This window comes from Apostichopus japonicus, chromosome 16 (assembly GCF_037975245.1).
Source record: "Apostichopus japonicus isolate 1M-3 chromosome 16, ASM3797524v1, whole genome shotgun sequence".
NCBI classification, from domain to species: domain Eukaryota; kingdom Metazoa; phylum Echinodermata; class Holothuroidea; order Aspidochirotida; family Stichopodidae; genus Apostichopus; species Apostichopus japonicus.
The window spans coordinates 7,957,631-7,976,589 of NC_092576.1; the positions used below are offsets into that span (position 1 = coordinate 7,957,631).

The window sequence follows — 18,959 nt, forward strand, 5'->3', positions numbered from 1 at the left end:
AGCATGCCTTGGTTTGGCTCCAATCAACCACATGATGCTGGAACACAAATTCAAACTACCCACCTCTCGGACCAATCCCCACCAGGAGACCACGACCGAACCGGTGACGAAGAAACAGAGAATGTCCAACGGCAAGGAACACAGTTCACTTCCTGCTCATCCGAATGGGAACGGCGTCCGTGCCAACGGCCATGCGACGCAACGTTAATGTAACTATGGTAACGGATTCTGATCTCGATATATTTGCAGTCTAATATTGATACCAGGATGTTTATCTACGGGAACTTCGTGGTAGCGTTGTTCAACGGTGAAGATAGCATGCGCGCCTTGTGTAATAGATGTAAGTGAAAACGTTAACGGTGTTTGTACCCAGAGATGAGCAATGTAACATTGTGTCTGTATTGTATCGTAGCAGGTTTTCCCTTTCTTCGCAGGGAATGTATCGTTATCAATGGTAGGCAGCCGGTTAGGTGTGTGCTTCTGTAAACACTGCTGCTGGCACTCTTGGTGAATGATAGGCTAATTTTTATTTATGAATTGTTACAAACCTTGCGCAAGCAAGCAGGCGGTCAGTTGGGATTCGCTGTTTGTAACTAACAGCATTTGACTAAATCGCCAACCATATTTGCATAAATGTTTGGGTTGTTATTTTGTACTACAGAGAAAGCTTTAAAAAAGCTGCTAAAAATCAGCCATAAATGTCATTATTTTAAAGAATTGTCTGTCCTTGTGTGTATCAAGTTTGGAATATGTATTCTCTTGTTGCTACTATATTATCATTTTTATTTTATTTTTTATTTTATTCTGAACAAATGCTGGCTGATATTGAACAACCAAAATGCAAAAATTAACCTGCTTCAGATTTACACACATACTAGTCTCTAACATCGGCTATTAATTTGAAGTGGTACATTTAAAACTTCCAAATACGGTGGGGTGGGGGGGGGGGGGGGTGATTGAAGCGATTTTAGTTATTTTACATTTTTGCAGCCGGCAGATTTATATCAAAGATATCTTACATATTCTAATATTGTAATAATAATATTTAAAATTTTGCGATCATAGTGCCAGCAAGTTATATCAGAGCTTATCGCTGTGTAGAATCGGTTCGGTGGTTATAGATGGAATGCTAATTTAAAATGAAGTGCACAGTGTTTTAAAATAATTTGCATTCACATCCAAACCTTCAAACTTTCATTTTTGCAAAGACCACTGTTACCGAACGGTAACAGATAAAAGCATGCAAATAATTTACACACCCAGGTAGACAATTAGTGGAAAGATGGTGTCGTTTTTATGTTTTTTATCACATAATGATTCTCTCTCAATCACCTGTCAAAGAACTCTGTGTGCTTGGAGAGGTTTCGAGCAGACTCTAATTGGTCTTAACAGCAGGCTTTGTGAAAGTTCAAATACCGAGGGGACACCGAAATGGGGGTCAGTTAGAAGGTCATGATGTTGTGATTATTTATCTTAATAATGTTTCATGTAAATCAGGGCATACTGCTAACAAATCACTCAAAGTTTGTCAATTTATTAAGTTGAAAGCATTCCAGTTTATACTAAAATGGCTTAAGATGGGTAAAAAAATGAGTTAAAGGGAGCGTACACGATTGAAGGGGGATGTTTATAATTTGAAGTCTATGGAGTCTAATCACAATATAACAATAGCTTGGATACACATTCCACCACAGCCCAGCTGATTTCACCCTGCGTAGGGTATTGACTGAACGACATGGGGGGGGGGGGGAACGCAGAAAAAAACAAACCATTTTTAAGATAGTTCGGTGTTCATGTAATAACTGAGGAATGCTAGAGAGGAGAGGTGTCATGGTTGGCTACATTTAAAAATCGTTTGAACAAAGTAGATAAAGTAGAAAACATTTACAATGTCAGGGTTCATAAAATTCTTTTGTTTTCAATGTAACAGGTTCTAACATTTAAGTTTCTGAAACATTTAACAATGTTGTGCTTGTTGACAAACAGATTCAGTCGACTCAGTTGCACTGGATTATCTGTTTAGCCCATGAGGTACTTGTTCTCGGCCACAAGGCTGCAGAAACAAGCCCTGTGTCAATTTCATAAATTTTGAATATGTCTCTGCAACGTTAAATTTATGTTAACATATTGACTAATTAGATATTAACAAGGATGCTGGAATGTCTCTTATTAAAGCAACATAAATGATTATTGCTAGCTCCCCGTTCATGACCAACTTTTATTTTAATCATCTTTAGTATGAATTTATAATGGAAACTATTGTTTTAGCATTCTCTGGACTCTCAAAGTTGTCATTGTATTGTATCATGTATGTGGGTGTTATGTTTGTATAGTGCACCTTTTTCTCTTGCAGTAATCATCGTGGTCCTGCTGTGTGCTGTTGAATGTGGTATGGTAGCATACGGTTTTCAGTTGTACCGGGATTCCTTAATTTGCATGTCGTGAAAAACATATGCAAACATGTTTTTGAGGTACTGGCTATTTCCTCTGTTTGTAAGTCAGAGAAATATAAAATAAAAAAGGAAACCTTTGAATCCCTGCCAGGTCTCTAAGTTATTAATTTACATACAAGTATTCAAAAATTTTTGAACACTTATTATTTTTAATCTTCTTTGAAGGAATAAATCAAATAGTAACAATAGATGTAGCTGGTGAAGGAGAATTACATTCTATAAAAATAAATAAATAAATAAATAAATAAACAAATATTTGTAATAAGTGCATGAAGAAAATCAAATGGTATTTTGTAAACCGATACTTTACATTATTTATATAGCGCAATTCCAAAGCAAAACGCAAAAGCTGCGTTCATATACCTCTATATCGTTTTTTTGCCTCACTTCTTGTCTTGTGTTGACTATATCCTGTGTGCTCTGTCATTAGCTAGAAAACATAGGAAACTTGGTTTTTGTTTTTCTTGTTTTTTTTTCCTTCTTTGTCGTCTTCTTGTTCTTGCAAAAAAAAAAAAATTAAGTATTGCATGTATACAAAATATAATGAAATTATACTCTCATCTCTTTGACAAAGTCTTCAAAATCTTTAAAAAAAATAAAAAAATAATAATAATGGAAAATGATAACAAATAAAATTCATAAATGTATCTTCTGGTCAGAATTTTGGACAGGTCACCTCTTGTTTTACAAACTATAATTACTACTAATTAATAACTACTATAATTAAAAACTAATAAAAGGCTTGGTTTGGTTTTACCTCTCCAGTGCTACACTGAGACAACATCCTCTCCCTCCCCCTCTCACCCCACCCCACACAAATTTAAGGTTTGCTAGCACAACCCAAAAGTGGAAAGTGCCTGGAAGTGTTTGCATGTCAACCTTGACTATTGGGGAGCCACTAGGGGTTTGTCCAACCTGTCTGTTAGAATATCTTGGGCTGGTATTCTCATCTCTCAGAGATTGAACATAGGTAGCAGTTTGTGGCTTATTGACAAGTTCATTACTAGAATTCATGTTGCGTACTTTGTTGTTTGTAAGTTAATGAAATATGTAAAGTGGATCATTGTCATGTAAAGTTGTGAGGTATATTAAGTTACTAGAATAGTGAGGCTGCTGTCACAAGTCCTTTTTTGGTCATTATTTTCATTATAAATTATTGCTGTACTGTATAAAGTAACTGAGTGTACGTAACATTACCACTAACGTGAAAACTTGTTTGTGACAACTTTTAGCAAACATTTGGATATGATCCAACCAAATACTGTCAGCGCACTATTTTATTTATTTCTCCCTCTCTCCACCTCTCTCTCTCTCTCTCTCCCTATTGTGCAATAATCTTTAACTTCCATGTATTTATTTATGGTAAATCACAGACCACGTGGGTTACTTCCCCACACACTTTCCTGTTACTCCTAAGCTAATATATATATATATATATATATATATATATATATATGTATGTATGTATGTATGTATGTATATATATTTATATAGTTGAGACTAGTGGAACACTAGTTGTTACTTAGTTTCACGCGTTGAGCAATCATCAGACAACTGAATATATTTTATAAGCCTCAACTATAGAAATATTACTAACACTAAAGTTTTCTATTTAGAAACTAATATTCATCTGGTCTCATTCATCTGGTCTCTCTGTGTAAAATTTTCATAAACCTGCAGAATTAGACATTTACAAATTTAATTGACATGATTAGTTTGTGTGCTCTCAACAATATCTCTCATTTTAAATGACAGTTTTGTATATTCAAATTTCATTTTCATACTTTGTATCGGTAGTTGCTATTGACAAAGGAAGTTTTATAACACAAAAGTGTAGTGTCTATGGATGGATAAACCTATCTTCTATATATTAGATAACGTCAATATCTTGTGTGTGTTTAGTTTCTCTCCATAGGGTTTTGATGGTCACCCACCCTTTCTATAAACTGTTTCACAAAACGTGTGCTTTGTTTTTATATGCAAAAGTGGCTATTCTTACGACTAGTCGTAACAATAATTCCCTTTTACGCATGCACAGTTGCTTTAACGTGGCTATTTTTAGGACTAGGAGTACCATTTTTACGACTAGGAGTAACAATAATTCCCTTTTACGCATGCACAGGTGCTTTAACGTGGCTATTTTTAGGACTAGGAGTACTATTTTTAGGACTAGGAGTAACAATATTTTCCGGTTAAGGGTTGGGTTAGGGCTAGGTTAGGGGTTAGGGTTAGGTTTACCCCTACTACATGGGCAGTTGCTTTATTTACTTTACTGCGCATGAATTCGCCGATGTCGTAAGAATAGTTTATAAATAATTGTTACGACTAGTCGTAAGAATAGCCACAGCCTTTTATATATGCTGTAGACGTCTACATTGTCTGTGTTTATTTGTTGCATTATGATTTAATTTCTTTTTCTTCCAACTTCATTTTATGGAAAGTAACTCCAGAAGTGACAACTTTCCTTCCTCCAGGCTCTCATTTTACAAAGGGGAATCATGTCCAGCTCGTCGCCAGTTGGTATATTCCAGTATTAAGAGATGGGTGTTTTGCTTTTGTGTAGAATCTAAAACAAAAATTGTTTTGTCGTTATCAAATTATTTTAAGAATGAAACGTAATTCACATCCCTAACCTATTTTAATTCAGTGAATTAATATTATTTTTATTTTTATTAATCTCTATAAAACCTTTTTGTTGACCTTTTACCTTTCTTAAACTGGATACCATTCTATTATTGAATAGTATCGTCCAATGTAAAACAGGCTGGGACGAGTGGGACATGATCCATATATTAGGCAAAAATGAAAACACCTGCAGTGAAATGAAGAAAAATATATAAGTCCACTTACAGTTATTCTTTGTAAACAGTGTAGATTGTACAATGTTATTCTTTGTAACCAGTGTACATTGTATACTGTTATTCTTTGTAAACAACATTGTCATTCTTTGTAAACAGTGTAGATTGTATACTGTTACTCTTTGTAAACTGTAGATTGTACACTGTTATTCTTTGTAAACAGTGTAGATTGTACACTGTTATTCTTTGTAAACAGTGTAGATTGTACACTGTTATTCTTTGTAAACTGTACATTGTTATTCTTTGTAAACAGTGTAGATTGTATACTGTTATTCTTTGTAAACTGTACATTGTATGCTGTTATTCTTTGTAAACTGTAGCTTGTATACTGGTATTCTTACAAGGAAACACTTTATTTCATTTTTATTCTTGCAAGGGATTGTCAAGGTTAGTTTGTTTTTCTTAAAGCAATATTTTCTTTAAAGTATCCATCATCAGGGTGGGTGGCGGAGCTGGGTGCGGGAGGGGAGAGGTGGGTGTGGGAGGGAGAGGTGGGTGACAGGATTTACTACATGTGTGTAATAAACAATGGACATTTGAAAAAATACATGTTGACTGGGGAATCCAATAGAAAGTGTAAATGCTATTTTTTGTTGCACTTAAGAAATGTTTGTGATTTATTCGCTACACCAGCAGAAACTCAACATATTTCGTTGGGATATAACCTAGTTTAAATGTCATGTCTGGAGGCTGGTATATCTCGATGTGGAGACATATTGGAAGGATCGAGGGACTTTGAATTCTCTTGGCTTTTCTTTCAAGTCCTCACAGTTAAGAATGGCCATAAAAATGTTACCCATAATACAGCACAATTTATATATATACTATGGATATCTCATGTCACGAAACAGAAGGTGAAATCAATTTAGCTGTGCATATTTATGCCGAGAATGTGACTCATGAGTAATAGTATAGTAGATACGAAACTAGCCATCGAACCATCAAAACATATTCTGGATAAAAAAAAAGATGTGGAATATTATAATATCAAAATATTTAATGATATAAGATTGTCATTTTTGCAATTTTGTATACTCATCGCTCTTTTGTGACATCATAGCACAACTTTAATCAATCTGAGTTGGGAATATAAGTGTATTTGTGACCTGTTTGGGTATTAAATAATACCCAATTTAAATATGCTTGTGTAGTTATTGCAATAAATGGTCCCAAAAATATTTGGCCCAAACAACATGGCTCTAAATTAAATTTACCCCTTCCAAAATTGAACAACAAATTCGTCCCAAATGGTCCCAAAATATATTGGGCCTCATAATTTCGGTCCCAAAGAATGTGTCCCAAAAATGTATTTGAGGTGGAAGTGAAATATGGCCCGACGTGACCCAAAAATGGGCCCAGAATTTGCATGGGACCAACTATTAACCTACAACTGTATACCAAGTTTGGTTACAATTCGACATGTTGCGAAGTTATTTGCAAGGTACAAGTTTTTACGTTTGACAACAAAACCATATTTATGTTCATAAGGTCCGTGCCAAAAACCATAGGGCACACATTTCTCACTATAACGTTGGCGAGGTATGGATCTTAGCGGATAACTGGCTCGAGATGACTCTCAACTGAATTTATCTTTTGTAAAGAACTTTATTCTCATGAAATTACAGGCATGAAACTTTCTCAGCAGGCTACAGTCATGTATACCCACAGCGCTTAGACATCAAAGTATATAGCAAGAGTGACAGTGTAAAGCAATTTCTTCACATACTTAACAAAAAATAACACTTACGAATTACACAAAGATACAGTTTAAGTACTTAAAACATTTAAAATAGTACTTTCAGAGCTGACGTAAACCCAGGCATGAGACTCTTCCGCGGAAACGCGGATTTCAGATTTTTTTTTTTTTCATTTTCGCGTTTGTTCTCGTAATTCGCGATTTTTATTATTTTATATTATTTTTTTATTTAATTTTTTTTGGTTTTTGTTTTTGTTTTTTGTGCCGAACATGCTGGACTGTGAAGGGAAGGAACACCGAATTTGACCAGTGGTGGAATCAAGTAGCACAAAGCAAGCAAAAAAGCCTTTTTTTGGTTCAAAAAAGCTAATGGATAAATTATACAAGCAGAAACTCCACAATTTTTGGGCGAGTTACGTGATGTGATAGATTCCATCTAGAGTCCACCATTTTGCATTTAAGCCCTCCTTACCTGACAAAAAAATTCTAAAGGGGAGGGGGACACCCCCTCCCCTTAAACCCCTCCCCCAGGACGGCGATCAATAAATTTCAGATTTTTTTTCCCCGGCTCAGTCTCATCCCTGCGTAAACCTGATTAATATATTTTGGAAAGTTTGAAAATATAGACTTGGCACCAATGTATAAAATATATAAAATGTATAAAAAAAAATAAAATATGCTTCAAACATGTTTACATTGTTTAAAATCAATTACAAATATATTAAGGACATCTCTGGTGTTGAATGTGACGAAGGATTCCCTGTTCTTTATATGAAATTAACAGGAACAGTTGTTAGCAAACCGTTAACAAAAGTAACAGTATTTGCTGTTACTCTGTCGTTCAGCCTCTGAAGAAGATCCTGCTAGCATTGAAACGTCAGGCCCACTTACTTTTACACATTCTTCTTATACAGGTTTTTTTTTTTATGGATAAGCGGTTTGCTAACAGTTTCATTTTATTTAGAAACACATTTTGATTGATTTATGATCATTAAAAAAAAAAAAAAAGAACATGGGATTTTGAACATTTAGGACTGCACTAATAAGGATCATCATTGCCGTCATCATCATCACCAACACCACCATCATCACCACCACCATCATCAACATCAATTATTTAGCCTTAAAGGAGCATTCCAGAGTATAAACTGTTAGCTAGACAAATACTTCTCGCACACACACGTGTCTATCTTCTATTCATAGTGTGTTATATGAAAGACTCAAATTCTGACTTTATAGTCATCTCTTAACATAGCAATCAATCTAGCTGGACCTAGAATAGTGTTTGATTCAATCAAATAAACTTACAAATAACCATCAGTGAATCTTTAGACAGAACATGATACATTGACAGAGTATAATGCAAATGTCGCAAGGCAAACTCAATGCAGGCATGGACAGAGGGCAGCAGATAGAACTAGGTCAGGGCCTGAGGTCAAGTACATCACTGTGTCCCCTTTTTAAGGAGTTCATGTTAACTTCAGTACGTGATGTAAATCAGACTTATGCTTGGCAACCGTGGGTAGTGCAGGCTCCCTGATCCCTACAACCTCTAATCATATTTTCCTACTAACGGTGCCTGTTACTGCTTTAATGAGTGGTACCTATGAGCAAGGTCGACACAGCACATACAGGCTGATAGAAGGGTGGATGGACGAGCTGGCTTGGGAGTCTTGATAGCTGCCACATCTTTGTACATACTTTGCTTATGGAAGACTTTATCACGTCGCTTTAGTGGAAGAGGCCCAATGTTTTTATCTATCTTCTAGAAAAATAACTCAAATTTCATTGTTAACGAATACTATGGAAAAATTTTCACAAATCAGTGAACAATCTGCATGTCTTTCACTTTTGTTGGTGACTCTTGGAGTGAATACTGAGTGAGGTAACACTGCATATAAACCAAAACATGTGGTATGCTTGCATTATCTTATGTACATACAGTTCTGGGAACTGTTTTCAATTTATAATACACAGATTTGTCAAAGTAAAGCCTTGAAAGGGTCACCAGTGAAGCAAAAAAATCTCTTGTGATCGACATTAAAATATGGAGAAAAGTAGAAACCATCCATGCCGATACAAATTGAACAATTACCCTCCAATCAATGAATGATCTAATATCTGTTGTTCTTGTTCTTCTTCTGCTCATAGAACATGAATTCAATTAGGATGAGTGCCCCCAACAGCGTAGCCTTCATTTTGACGTCGAGGTCCATCGGAAACTGAATTCCAAAGTTATCAGCTTTGGTGAAGCATTCCTTGGCAAATCCAGCCCATTGCTTGGTAATATTACCAACCTCATGGTCCTCGTCCAAAGACAGTACCTTGTCAAACAAAAGTAAAAAAACAAAAAAATATTATCAAAAACAAAAACACATGATTCTTTTGGCAAGAAAACATATGCCACAGTCATGGTCATTAATTATCAATTTTCTTCCGTATCGTTAGTGATGATATTTGTTTGGGTTTCCAAATTCCAGATCGTTTGGGCAGCGATTGAGGAATATAAGCTCGACGAAACGAATTAATCACCTGTAACTGGGACAGACGTAGTAAACATGGCAGCGACTACTCGCATCAAAAGTCTGAACATGGTTGACAATCACTTGATTTCCTAGCATATTTCAATGTTAAATTGTGTATGATATTTACAGAGTTTGTTGCACAATTTACTAGATGGTTATCGATAACAGACTGATAAGCTGGTAACTAACTGCATTGGGTCATAACTTACGCTTTGATACCTCAAGCGATTCTCCGAGTTTTCGAGATAACATAACAGGTTACTTACCTTGAAGTCAACGTCACAAGTGCAACAGACACCCTGGCAAAACCAGCAGGGTCCACGTATTTTCAAGACGGGATCCATATTGGCATCGAGAATCTCATAATGGGCCTTCCATGAACTTCCCCTGCGGATTAAAAGAAACAAAATGAATGAATGTTACAGTGTGGGCGGTCTTTGGTTGACACTTACCTGTGAATGGAAAATAACAAAATATACCAATCTCACAGAGGGTATTACCCTTAATTTTACGAAAAATGAAACATGACTTCCTTCTTTGGAATAAACAATAATCAGTTGTCCGCCTAGGATACCTAGAGCTAGTGTACGTAACAAACATACAGGAGTACGACCTTTCACACAATATCAATCATACAGAAATATATGACCTGTCACGAATAAACATTTAATACATCATGGCAAATTTCAAGGGATGAATAAGGTTATTGATTTATTAAAATGTTCGGAAATTCTCCTCTACTGATGTACATTTTAAGTATTGGTTGAAACAAAAGAGGTACCCGTGGATTGACCTACGATCGATTGGTGCTGGTTAGTAAGAATGAACATCCGTTGTTGCCGACTGCCACAGACCGGTGTAAATTCATAACACATATCTAGATTGGTTGGCAAACATCCTTCTCAATACAGTCATGACGGTCGTTTTTTAAACTACGCCAATTCATGACGGTAAAGCCTGGCTATAGAAAAACAGTCGTCCTCAAATTCACTCGAGCATGAATCATTAGTTACTTGATACCATATAGGCTATCCGAAATACTGTCATTAGGATTCATCCATGAGTGCACCTACTTAATTGACCAGCCACCATATGATTGGAAACACAAGTGCTCTAATGGCCAGCACTACTCTCCGTGTGTGAAGACAAAATTTGACTTGACAACTGCAATAGTATGCAGTGTGTTTAATCATGAATTTGAGCAGAGCATTACAAACTCGGTTAGATATATTCATTCTCCCCTAATTTTAGCCCAAAGCAGGGGACTCGAGTGGTATTTGCTACAGGCAGGGATGATCGTAATGTTACCTCTGCCGGACATGTCCTATCGGCTGGCCAGGAGGAGACTCAATAGCGATGGTGCGGGAACAATGGTCGCAGCTCCCTGCGCACCAGCAGCACCCCGAGCAACATTGGAATGGCCGTACCATCCTCAGAACCTCTTGGTTCAGGTTGTTGACGACATGCATCGTAAAGCCCCGCCCAGGGCCACAACACAGCCTCATGCACAGCTCAGACTCCTCGAAGGCAAAGAAAACCTTTAAAAATCAAAGGTGGAATTGGTCATGCTTATGCCAAATGTACTCTGTGGCAGGCATGGTAACACTAAGCAGGAATGGTTTGGAAAAACATAATGTGGGACAGGTACAGGCCGGCATCTGAGCTGCAATGCATTATTACCTTGAGCAATTAATAACTACCAGTTTTGAAGCAACATCCTTTGATTTTGTTTTCTTTTATGTACCTCAGAAGGGTTCCATGTGCACGGCTCATTGCCACATTAAGATAACACTTGTACTGTACATCAATGCTGCAGTATGTACATGTAATCAATATCTATGCGATGAAGTGCCTAAAAGTTTTTATCCCAAACGAGAGCTTACATTTTATCCAAAAAAAAAGACTTCACTACTCCCCCCAATTCCCTGGCCCCGCTGCCCCCCCAAGATATACCCTCTCTTTCACAGGCTCACCCATTGACTTCCCTGTCCCTTCAACCGTTAAAACCTACGATCAAATTTCAAAAAAACTTGGTAACCAAATGTTGTGTCCTTGTGCCATATTTTGTTGTCTGTTGTTCAGACCGGATACACTTACCTGCTGTCCAAGAGCATTCTTAATCTGGTAACGATTTTGGGTCTCAATCCCAGTGAAAGCTTCAAAGAGTTCCACCTGTTGGTGAACAAGTATCTGGTCCAACTGTGTCAAGTACTCAAGGCCAGGGGGACATCCAGGAATAGACTGTTGGTAAAATAAACATAGATTGTTAGCAGAACCAAGTCAAAAATGTCCCTATAGACTCTATGATAGAGAGACTTACGACAAATGCACAGGCCTACGATTTATCTACTCCGTATGTACAGTATATATCGTATCAGAAATTTCTTTCTTCTTTCTAGACTGAAGAGAAATTATGGTTATAAACTTAATTTAATGGTGCTGCAAATTTGTCAATCCAGTGTCTAAAATAGGAGGAGTTCAAACCCATCAGTTTATGGTGAAATTCTGTACTTATTCTTGAACTGAAGTTTCAAAATGCTAACATTAGGAGATGTTGAAAAAACTGTTAATTTTGGCAACATTTTTTAAGAAATGTTCTCTACCCAAAAGAAATTAAACAAGAAGTAGGGAAAAGGTGTTAACATTTTAAGCAGCAATGACCCTGGCAGAGTATTAAAGAGGTGTTGCAAAAGAGTAGTAGAAGGTACAGGCAGGTTCACTACATAATTACTATTAATTTATTATTTAGTAATTACTATCATTAATAGTGATCAAAATCAGAGGGGAACACTGAAGAAGCCAGCTAGAGGCTCAGACTATAAGGGGTGGTGGTGGATAACCACTGTTTCTGTCATATAAAAAGGGGATGAAGAGACGAATAGAATCTGCTTTATTGGCTCCAATTATAGCATGCTATAGCTAGGAAAGTTTTGTGATTAGTTTATCGACCTGCCACGGTCGTAAATCCACCTCAGGCTCTATGATTAGCCTGCATTGCTATTTAACACCATTAGGCTCTTTGTGTAAACACTGTGTGGAAATATGTTCATGTCTACATATGTAGTTAATCATACAGCGTTCACACAAAGACCCTCATACAAGAAAAAGTATATGGTGAGGCATTGCAGACTAATTGGTAAAGAGAGGTCATTTTACGACCAAGGCAGGCAGGCGCGTAGCCAAGGGGGGGGGGGGGGGGGCGAAGGGGGCATATTGAGCATATTTTTTAAAAATTTTTTTTATGTTTTTATGATATCGCTAGTATTTTCGAAAGAGAAATTCTTAAGATGCAACTTACATGGCCTGGGAAGTGCCATTTCCAGCGATCTGGGAGGCATTTTCAGCCAAAATTTTCTTGTACGCTTCGCGCCAACCGGTGGCGCTACGCTTAGATAGTTTGCATTGCCAAATCTTCAGTTTCGCCCCTCCCTTGGCAAATTCCTGGCTACGCGCCTGATTAGGCAGGTCGATTACGTAATCTCAAGAAACTTTTCCATGATAGCATGCTATAGTTGGGGTCTATACAGAAGACCTTTAAGTGATGCATCATCAGTGAAGATTGATGGCAGATGGGTATATAGGGTTTTCATCATTAAGGCCTGTAGTATCTAGGGCAAGGAATGATTTACTCTCCACAACTTGTGTAGTAACTTTAGGATTATGGAAGTGTGTTTTCAAAAGCACGCAGTGAGTTGTGAAAGTACTGAGGTCATGTGTACAGAAACAAAGATAGGCCAACACAATTTTCATTGCAGAACTTTATACCTTTGTTGCATGGAAGTTGCAGGTCAGTCTGGGAATATTACAGCCAGAGTGCCTAAGTTATGAGCAGACAGATTAAGCTTGAAAGTGAAATATTTACATTAGGCCTATTTTCTGTTTACAATGGGTCCAATACACTTACGGGCGGTGGTGCCATCCATTGTATTTGTCCAACAGCTGAAGGCGCTGGTTGTCCCCCATGTTGGTATGGTGGTTGTCCCCGTCCTGGTGGGATTGTCACAACCTCATTTTTTAATGACCCATACTGAAACGTTTCTGCCATGTTTGGTATGGGAAGGCTGGACTAGAATATTGTATCTCAAACTTAAAACTGTTTCCTGTATAACCAACAAGATCGAGAGACAAAAAAATACCCCATCTTACTTGAAGCTGTTTATACATGTACATGAACAGAGACTGCAAAAGAACTCTTTAAGTGTAGGAACATTCAAGTTACATGTATAGTAACACACTTGAGTGCATGGTTATCAGCTCTGGATTTTTAATCATATCATAGAATGAATACATAAATTCAATACCTCAATATTGATGCAACCGGTTTACCTGACTCATCTTTAGAAATATAGTCTGGTGACACAAAACATAATAGCCTAACAAATATTAAAAAACATATAGGCTCTACGTAGGCCCCTAGGCCTACTTATGAAAATGTTATGAAGTTTTTGGGTGATGATTCAGTAAAAGGGGTGGGTGCTGTCTAGCCTAGGGACAGGTTATCGATATCAAAACTTTTAATCCTTTTGTTTCTTTTAGTTTTAGTTTAAGATAAATATATAGATGCCTAAGTTATGGTAAGTATATGACAGGTAGCTTATTCAGTACCTGTTAGTGTTACTGTCATAAGTCATATTGTAACATAGCTCCTAGTCTACAGTATAGCCCTACATATCTTGAAAATTCGTTCCACTGGGCACCGAACTTTAGAATTGGGTGCAACACGTTACTTCTGTGTAAGGTCACTGTGGACATTTCTAAGGGAATCACCAGCCAGCCTAACTTAGTGTTGGCCTAGCCTAAAGCCTAAATGTAAACAGCCTAACCATTACTATTGACGTTTTCGTAACAAAATTCAATTTGGCAGGAATGCAAAGTTGCGATATTTCTGGCGCTTGTATTAATCAAATTCATATTACATGGTAGTGTTGGTGTCACCATGGATCCCTTACATATGCTTACCACCACACTCTGACTAACTGTCTAAAACGGTTCCCTTAGATCTCCCTTGCCTCGATGTGTGCGACTCACTTCACCGGACTTTGTACTTGCAGACAGAGCTCAAATTCTTGTTTCTAAAAATAACAATGACGAAATGTGAGGGGAGAAGTTACTTACGCAATCTAACAAGTGGAACGATCGGAAGTAGCAATCGTAATTAGTAGTTATAAACTGAGTGCCAGTCAATCGAGGACATTACACATGCGTTAAAAACCTTCTGAAAATTGACTAGAACATCGGTTGTTGGAACAATTAATTCCTTGCGCAATCCTGTTCCTCCTAAAGTCTGATGCATTATGGGTCCTCCAAAACTCCAAATCATGACACCTACTCGATCGCTCGATTGATATCAGAATACTGAAAAGCAGTCATAAATATTATGACAATTGGGGGGGGGGGGAAGGAGTAGGCAATATAAATATTTACTTCAATCGGTAGTGGCGTCATAAATGGGTGGCCTGGGGGTGGGGAACGTGCCCGCCCAAATTAATTGTGCTCCCAGGTGCCCCCCCCCCCCCTCCCACCATAGATGCGATTTGTAGTGTTAAAAAACATTACTCAAACAAAAAAAGTGCACAAAGGGGGACGAAAGGTTTTCTGTCTTCTGTAAAACATCTTTCCACCGACCATCACAATAACCATGCAGTTATAATTGTTTTCTCACTAAAACAAGGTCACAGTGGCCCGGCGTGAATCGCGCTACTACCCTGCATGAATTTTAATTTTCAACACCTCTTAGTTACAAACATTATCAAAGCAAGACGGTTAATTTCCTTCTTTTGTATAACTTTTTTATCCACCTCAATTAAAAACATAAATATCGGACGGACTAAGCCCGAAAATTCTTGAAAATAAAGTTACTGCAAGTTGCAAAATATAGCACCAGATTGCATGTTAAGACCCTTAGTTAATAAAACACAATTTAGGGACAGTGTCCCCATACCCTTAGACCCCATCCCCAGGACGGCCTTCCCAATAAACATTGTGCCCCATGATTAAGTGTTGTGCCCCCCCCCCCACCCCCAAATTGAAATGTCTGGCATCGCCACTGCAGTTCGGTAACAGAAATATAAACGCAAAGAATAGCTATATAGTTTGGCAGGGGCGGACCCAAATTAATATCGTTAGTGTTGGTGCAGGAGGCTAGCTGGGTTGGTGCGACCATATGGACTACCTACCTCACTAGTGTCAGTTTAGTTTAGAGACCCAAGGACCAGGAAGCCTAGCTTACATATAGTAGCTTATTTGAGACCCTCTCAGTGTTAGTTCGTGGATGCACCGACTTTTATTTCAAGCCTTCTCTTTTCGATAAGTGTTCAGCAGATAACGAGTCAGGGGTGTGAATTCGCTCCCATTACTGCTCCCGGGACCACCATTTCACGACCCCATCCGACGGACGAGAGAACTGTATGCCCCAGCATCTAACCACTTCCTCAAATACTGTTAGAGGTATAGGCAACGCCCCCCCCCCCCTGTTCGACATCACTGCAGTGCAGCCATGACGATCACAAAGTTGTTTCGCAACCAAGTGAAGAACAGAAACAAACCATTTCCCCAAGTTCACAAACCAGATATACCAAATCTACGGAAGACTCACATCACCACTGCCGCAGCAGATTTTTGAATAGGTCAAGAGAATCTGGCTCATGGGGGAATTTTGATACTGGACCCTAAGGATTATGAGGCGGACACTCTAACCGCTGAAGCAAGCCTTTGTCCCTTATCCCAAATTGTTTTCCTACTTCTCGCAGATATTTTGTAACGCCGACCAAATCGGGTGAAAACAAAATAAACGGATCGATTTACTGTCATTTTATGACAATTGGCCATAAATGTTTATGTCGGAATTGGGCGTGGGTTTGCAATTCGTTACTCATATGAACATTAGGGAGTGAAACGTACGTGGTATACTAAAAATATTGATTTGATGTATCTCACACCAAAATACAATAGACAAATATTGAATACAATACAGATGGTGTATACGTAGGGATATTTAACACAGTTAAGTGTAACCAGCAGACTAAAGCCCAGCTATTTCCACTGTGGTCCCTGTACACACAAAACAATAACTAATTATTAAATACCCCCACCCTCCCCCCCAAATAAAAAAAAATAAAAAATCTAAAATCTTTGCAAAGAGAGTTACAGTAGAACCCGCTTTTTTTCTCCCCAGAAATTTGAGCCGGAAATTGATTAATCCTCTTCATAAACCTTCACACACTTTTCTTTTACCAGGACTGAAGGCATCACTGCATGAGTTCAATAACATTTGAAAATCGCCAAATTTGTCGTTTTTTTGGTGTGTAAAACGCGAAACTAGCAACGCTGAAGTTGGGCACCACAGTAACCAAAAATACATCAGCCTACATAAAGTTCAACGAAATTAACTTGAGGGGAACAATTCGATTTCGACAAAAATGTCACATTTTCAAGAGAAGTAAATATTCTGTAGTGAAATGTTCGAATGTCTGGGATAACTGGTCAAAGTTTCGACATAGGCATGTTATGGTATAGTAATAAGTTACACTTGAAACTTTCAGATGCCGAAATGTTGACGTCACAATAGTCGAAATTAGTTTGATATATTTGTTAGGTGGAATTTTGTAACCTGTTCGGGTTTTCGAGAAGACAAAAACTCGCCTTTCAGTTGTGAAAATTTTAAAGAAAATACCGGTAAATGAAATTCTGACTTGAATTTCAAAATAATATTTGAAGATAGAACAGTCGAATTTCCTAATAAGAGGGAACTTTAAAATGAAGCAATCGAAATTTTTTAAGAAGTTCCATCTGGTGGCAACATATATCATGATGTATACAGAACTATGGATTCCTACTACTGCGGAATCCCCAAGCGTACAAACTGACCACATAAGGTTTCCTCCTCACCCTCTCCGCCTGCACCTACTCCAGCTGGGAGTTGTTCGATTTTGAGACATTTTTGTTCTCTCGTAGCAACTTTCAAGCACAAAATACATGCCAGAAATATATTTCCTTAGACCACTTCTTTCCTCGTTGTATTTACTTTCATATCAATTCCTTTCTTTCTAAAATGCACACTAAACATTCTTCAAAATAGCCCTCTTACTGACCAACGCGTATGACTCATCACCTTGACCGAAAATCCTGTGGCTCTGTGCGGACAAGTTGTTTGGACTATTCCATTCATCAGGGGGTCTTAAATGGTGTTTCAATAATTATAGGATTGCATTAGATAAATTAATTGGCACTTACTTGCTTCAATATTTATGATGCATATTCCACGGTCATTTTCTTTGAAATAATATTAAGTTCAATAAAATATGACGTTTTGAAAGCGAAACTCGGCTGTGGCGATGTAGGTGAACACTGTGCATTGCGTAGCTGTACCCTATTGCAGAGTACAGGATACACATATTACGTAACGGCCGTGCCCACCGAAGAAAGCGAAACTTGTATTTTTCTTAGAAGACATTCGATTGGATTGTACTTGGTCCGATTGAAGATAGTGACCAATGAAAATGAATTTAACATCAATGTGAAGTTAAGAAAAAATCCTTTCCAAAGCCGTTTGAACTAAATTTGTCAATGAATATTCAAGAGGATGGTTACGCAAACAAAGTACGGCTATCAAATGGTGATTTTCTTCAGTATTTACTGTGTGTTTTCAATGAGGGTTTTGAGTTCGATATTTATTAACCTTGCATCGTAAATCACCGAAGTCCGGTGGAAGTTTGAACTGTATTGTTAAGAAAATAACAGAACTTTAGAGACAACACATTTCTCTGTTTAGTGCCGTTTGAACTAAGTTTATTCGGTATTAACTTTTCACGCTATGGCTGTAGGAAAATGGTCTATATGGTAAAGTCATAGGCCTAAACTGCGGCGGTGGAACTCAGTTCGCGTGCCGCACAAGGAATGGCGCTAAGGAATTGATATGAATATTACTAACTATGTACTGACATGCTATGAGGCGTAGGAGGCGCGGGGGGAGGGGGGGGGGGTCTGGGGGAGGGCTGCAGCCCCCGACCTAATATTTTTGTGAAAATTCGGGTAATATGCTGAGAATTTTTTCGGGCACCTACTGAAAGACAAATAAATTGCAATGATGTATAGCTAAAGGAAATCAAAAATTTCAAAAATATCTCCTTGGCAATTATAATAAAGTTCTAAGCTTGCCCGACTAATTCGCCATTTCGGTAATAACACGGCAAAGTATTGTATGTAATTGGCATGCGATGTAATAATAGATGCATGTCTATGTGATATGTACATTAACTTGTTGAACGCGCGCGAAGCGTACGAAAAATGTTGGTTATATTTTTCGGGCACGTCGTTACCAAAGCTGAATTTGAATGCAATAGAATCAGCATAACTCAGTGGCTGAGCTAGGGGTATTGGTCGGGGGGGGGGGGGCGAGAAAGGTCTGTAGGGGCGCTTTCGACACTAT

The 18,959-nt window shown here is 37.9% G+C and overlaps 2 protein-coding genes across 6 annotated transcripts in view; one reads left to right on the top strand and one right to left on the bottom strand.

Moving 5' to 3' along the window:
• The window catches only part of LOC139983576 (inositol-3-phosphate synthase 1-A-like), a 40,935-nt gene extending 32,917 nt beyond the window's left edge, over nucleotides 1-8,018 (top strand). For both annotated transcript variants that reach the window (XM_071997221.1, XM_071997220.1), the window contains one exon: nucleotides 1-8,018. In XM_071997221.1, coding sequence (XP_071853322.1) covers nucleotides 1-208 — 208 coding nt within the window. In that variant the 3' untranslated portion in view covers nucleotides 209-8,018.
• Nucleotides 4,803-18,959, bottom strand: part of LOC139983582 (phospholipid scramblase 1-like) — a 21,758-nt gene continuing 7,601 nt past the window's right edge. Inside the window, exons 2-7 of one of the 4 annotated variants that reach the window (XM_071997236.1) lie at nucleotides 14,482-14,604; nucleotides 13,437-13,632; nucleotides 11,630-11,773; nucleotides 10,841-11,070; nucleotides 9,799-9,919; nucleotides 4,803-9,331 (exon numbers count right to left, since the gene is read on the bottom strand). In XM_071997236.1, coding sequence (XP_071853337.1) covers nucleotides 9,122-9,331; nucleotides 9,799-9,919; nucleotides 10,841-11,070; nucleotides 11,630-11,773; nucleotides 13,437-13,577 — 846 coding nt within the window. In that variant the 5' untranslated portion in view covers nucleotides 13,578-13,632; nucleotides 14,482-14,604 and the 3' untranslated portion in view covers nucleotides 4,803-9,121. Of the gene's footprint in view, nucleotides 9,332-9,798; nucleotides 9,920-10,840; nucleotides 11,071-11,629; nucleotides 11,774-13,436; nucleotides 13,633-14,448; nucleotides 14,605-14,647; nucleotides 14,781-18,959 lie in introns of those variants that run through there. The other 3 variants (XM_071997234.1, XM_071997233.1, XM_071997237.1) reach the window with 3 other exon arrangements.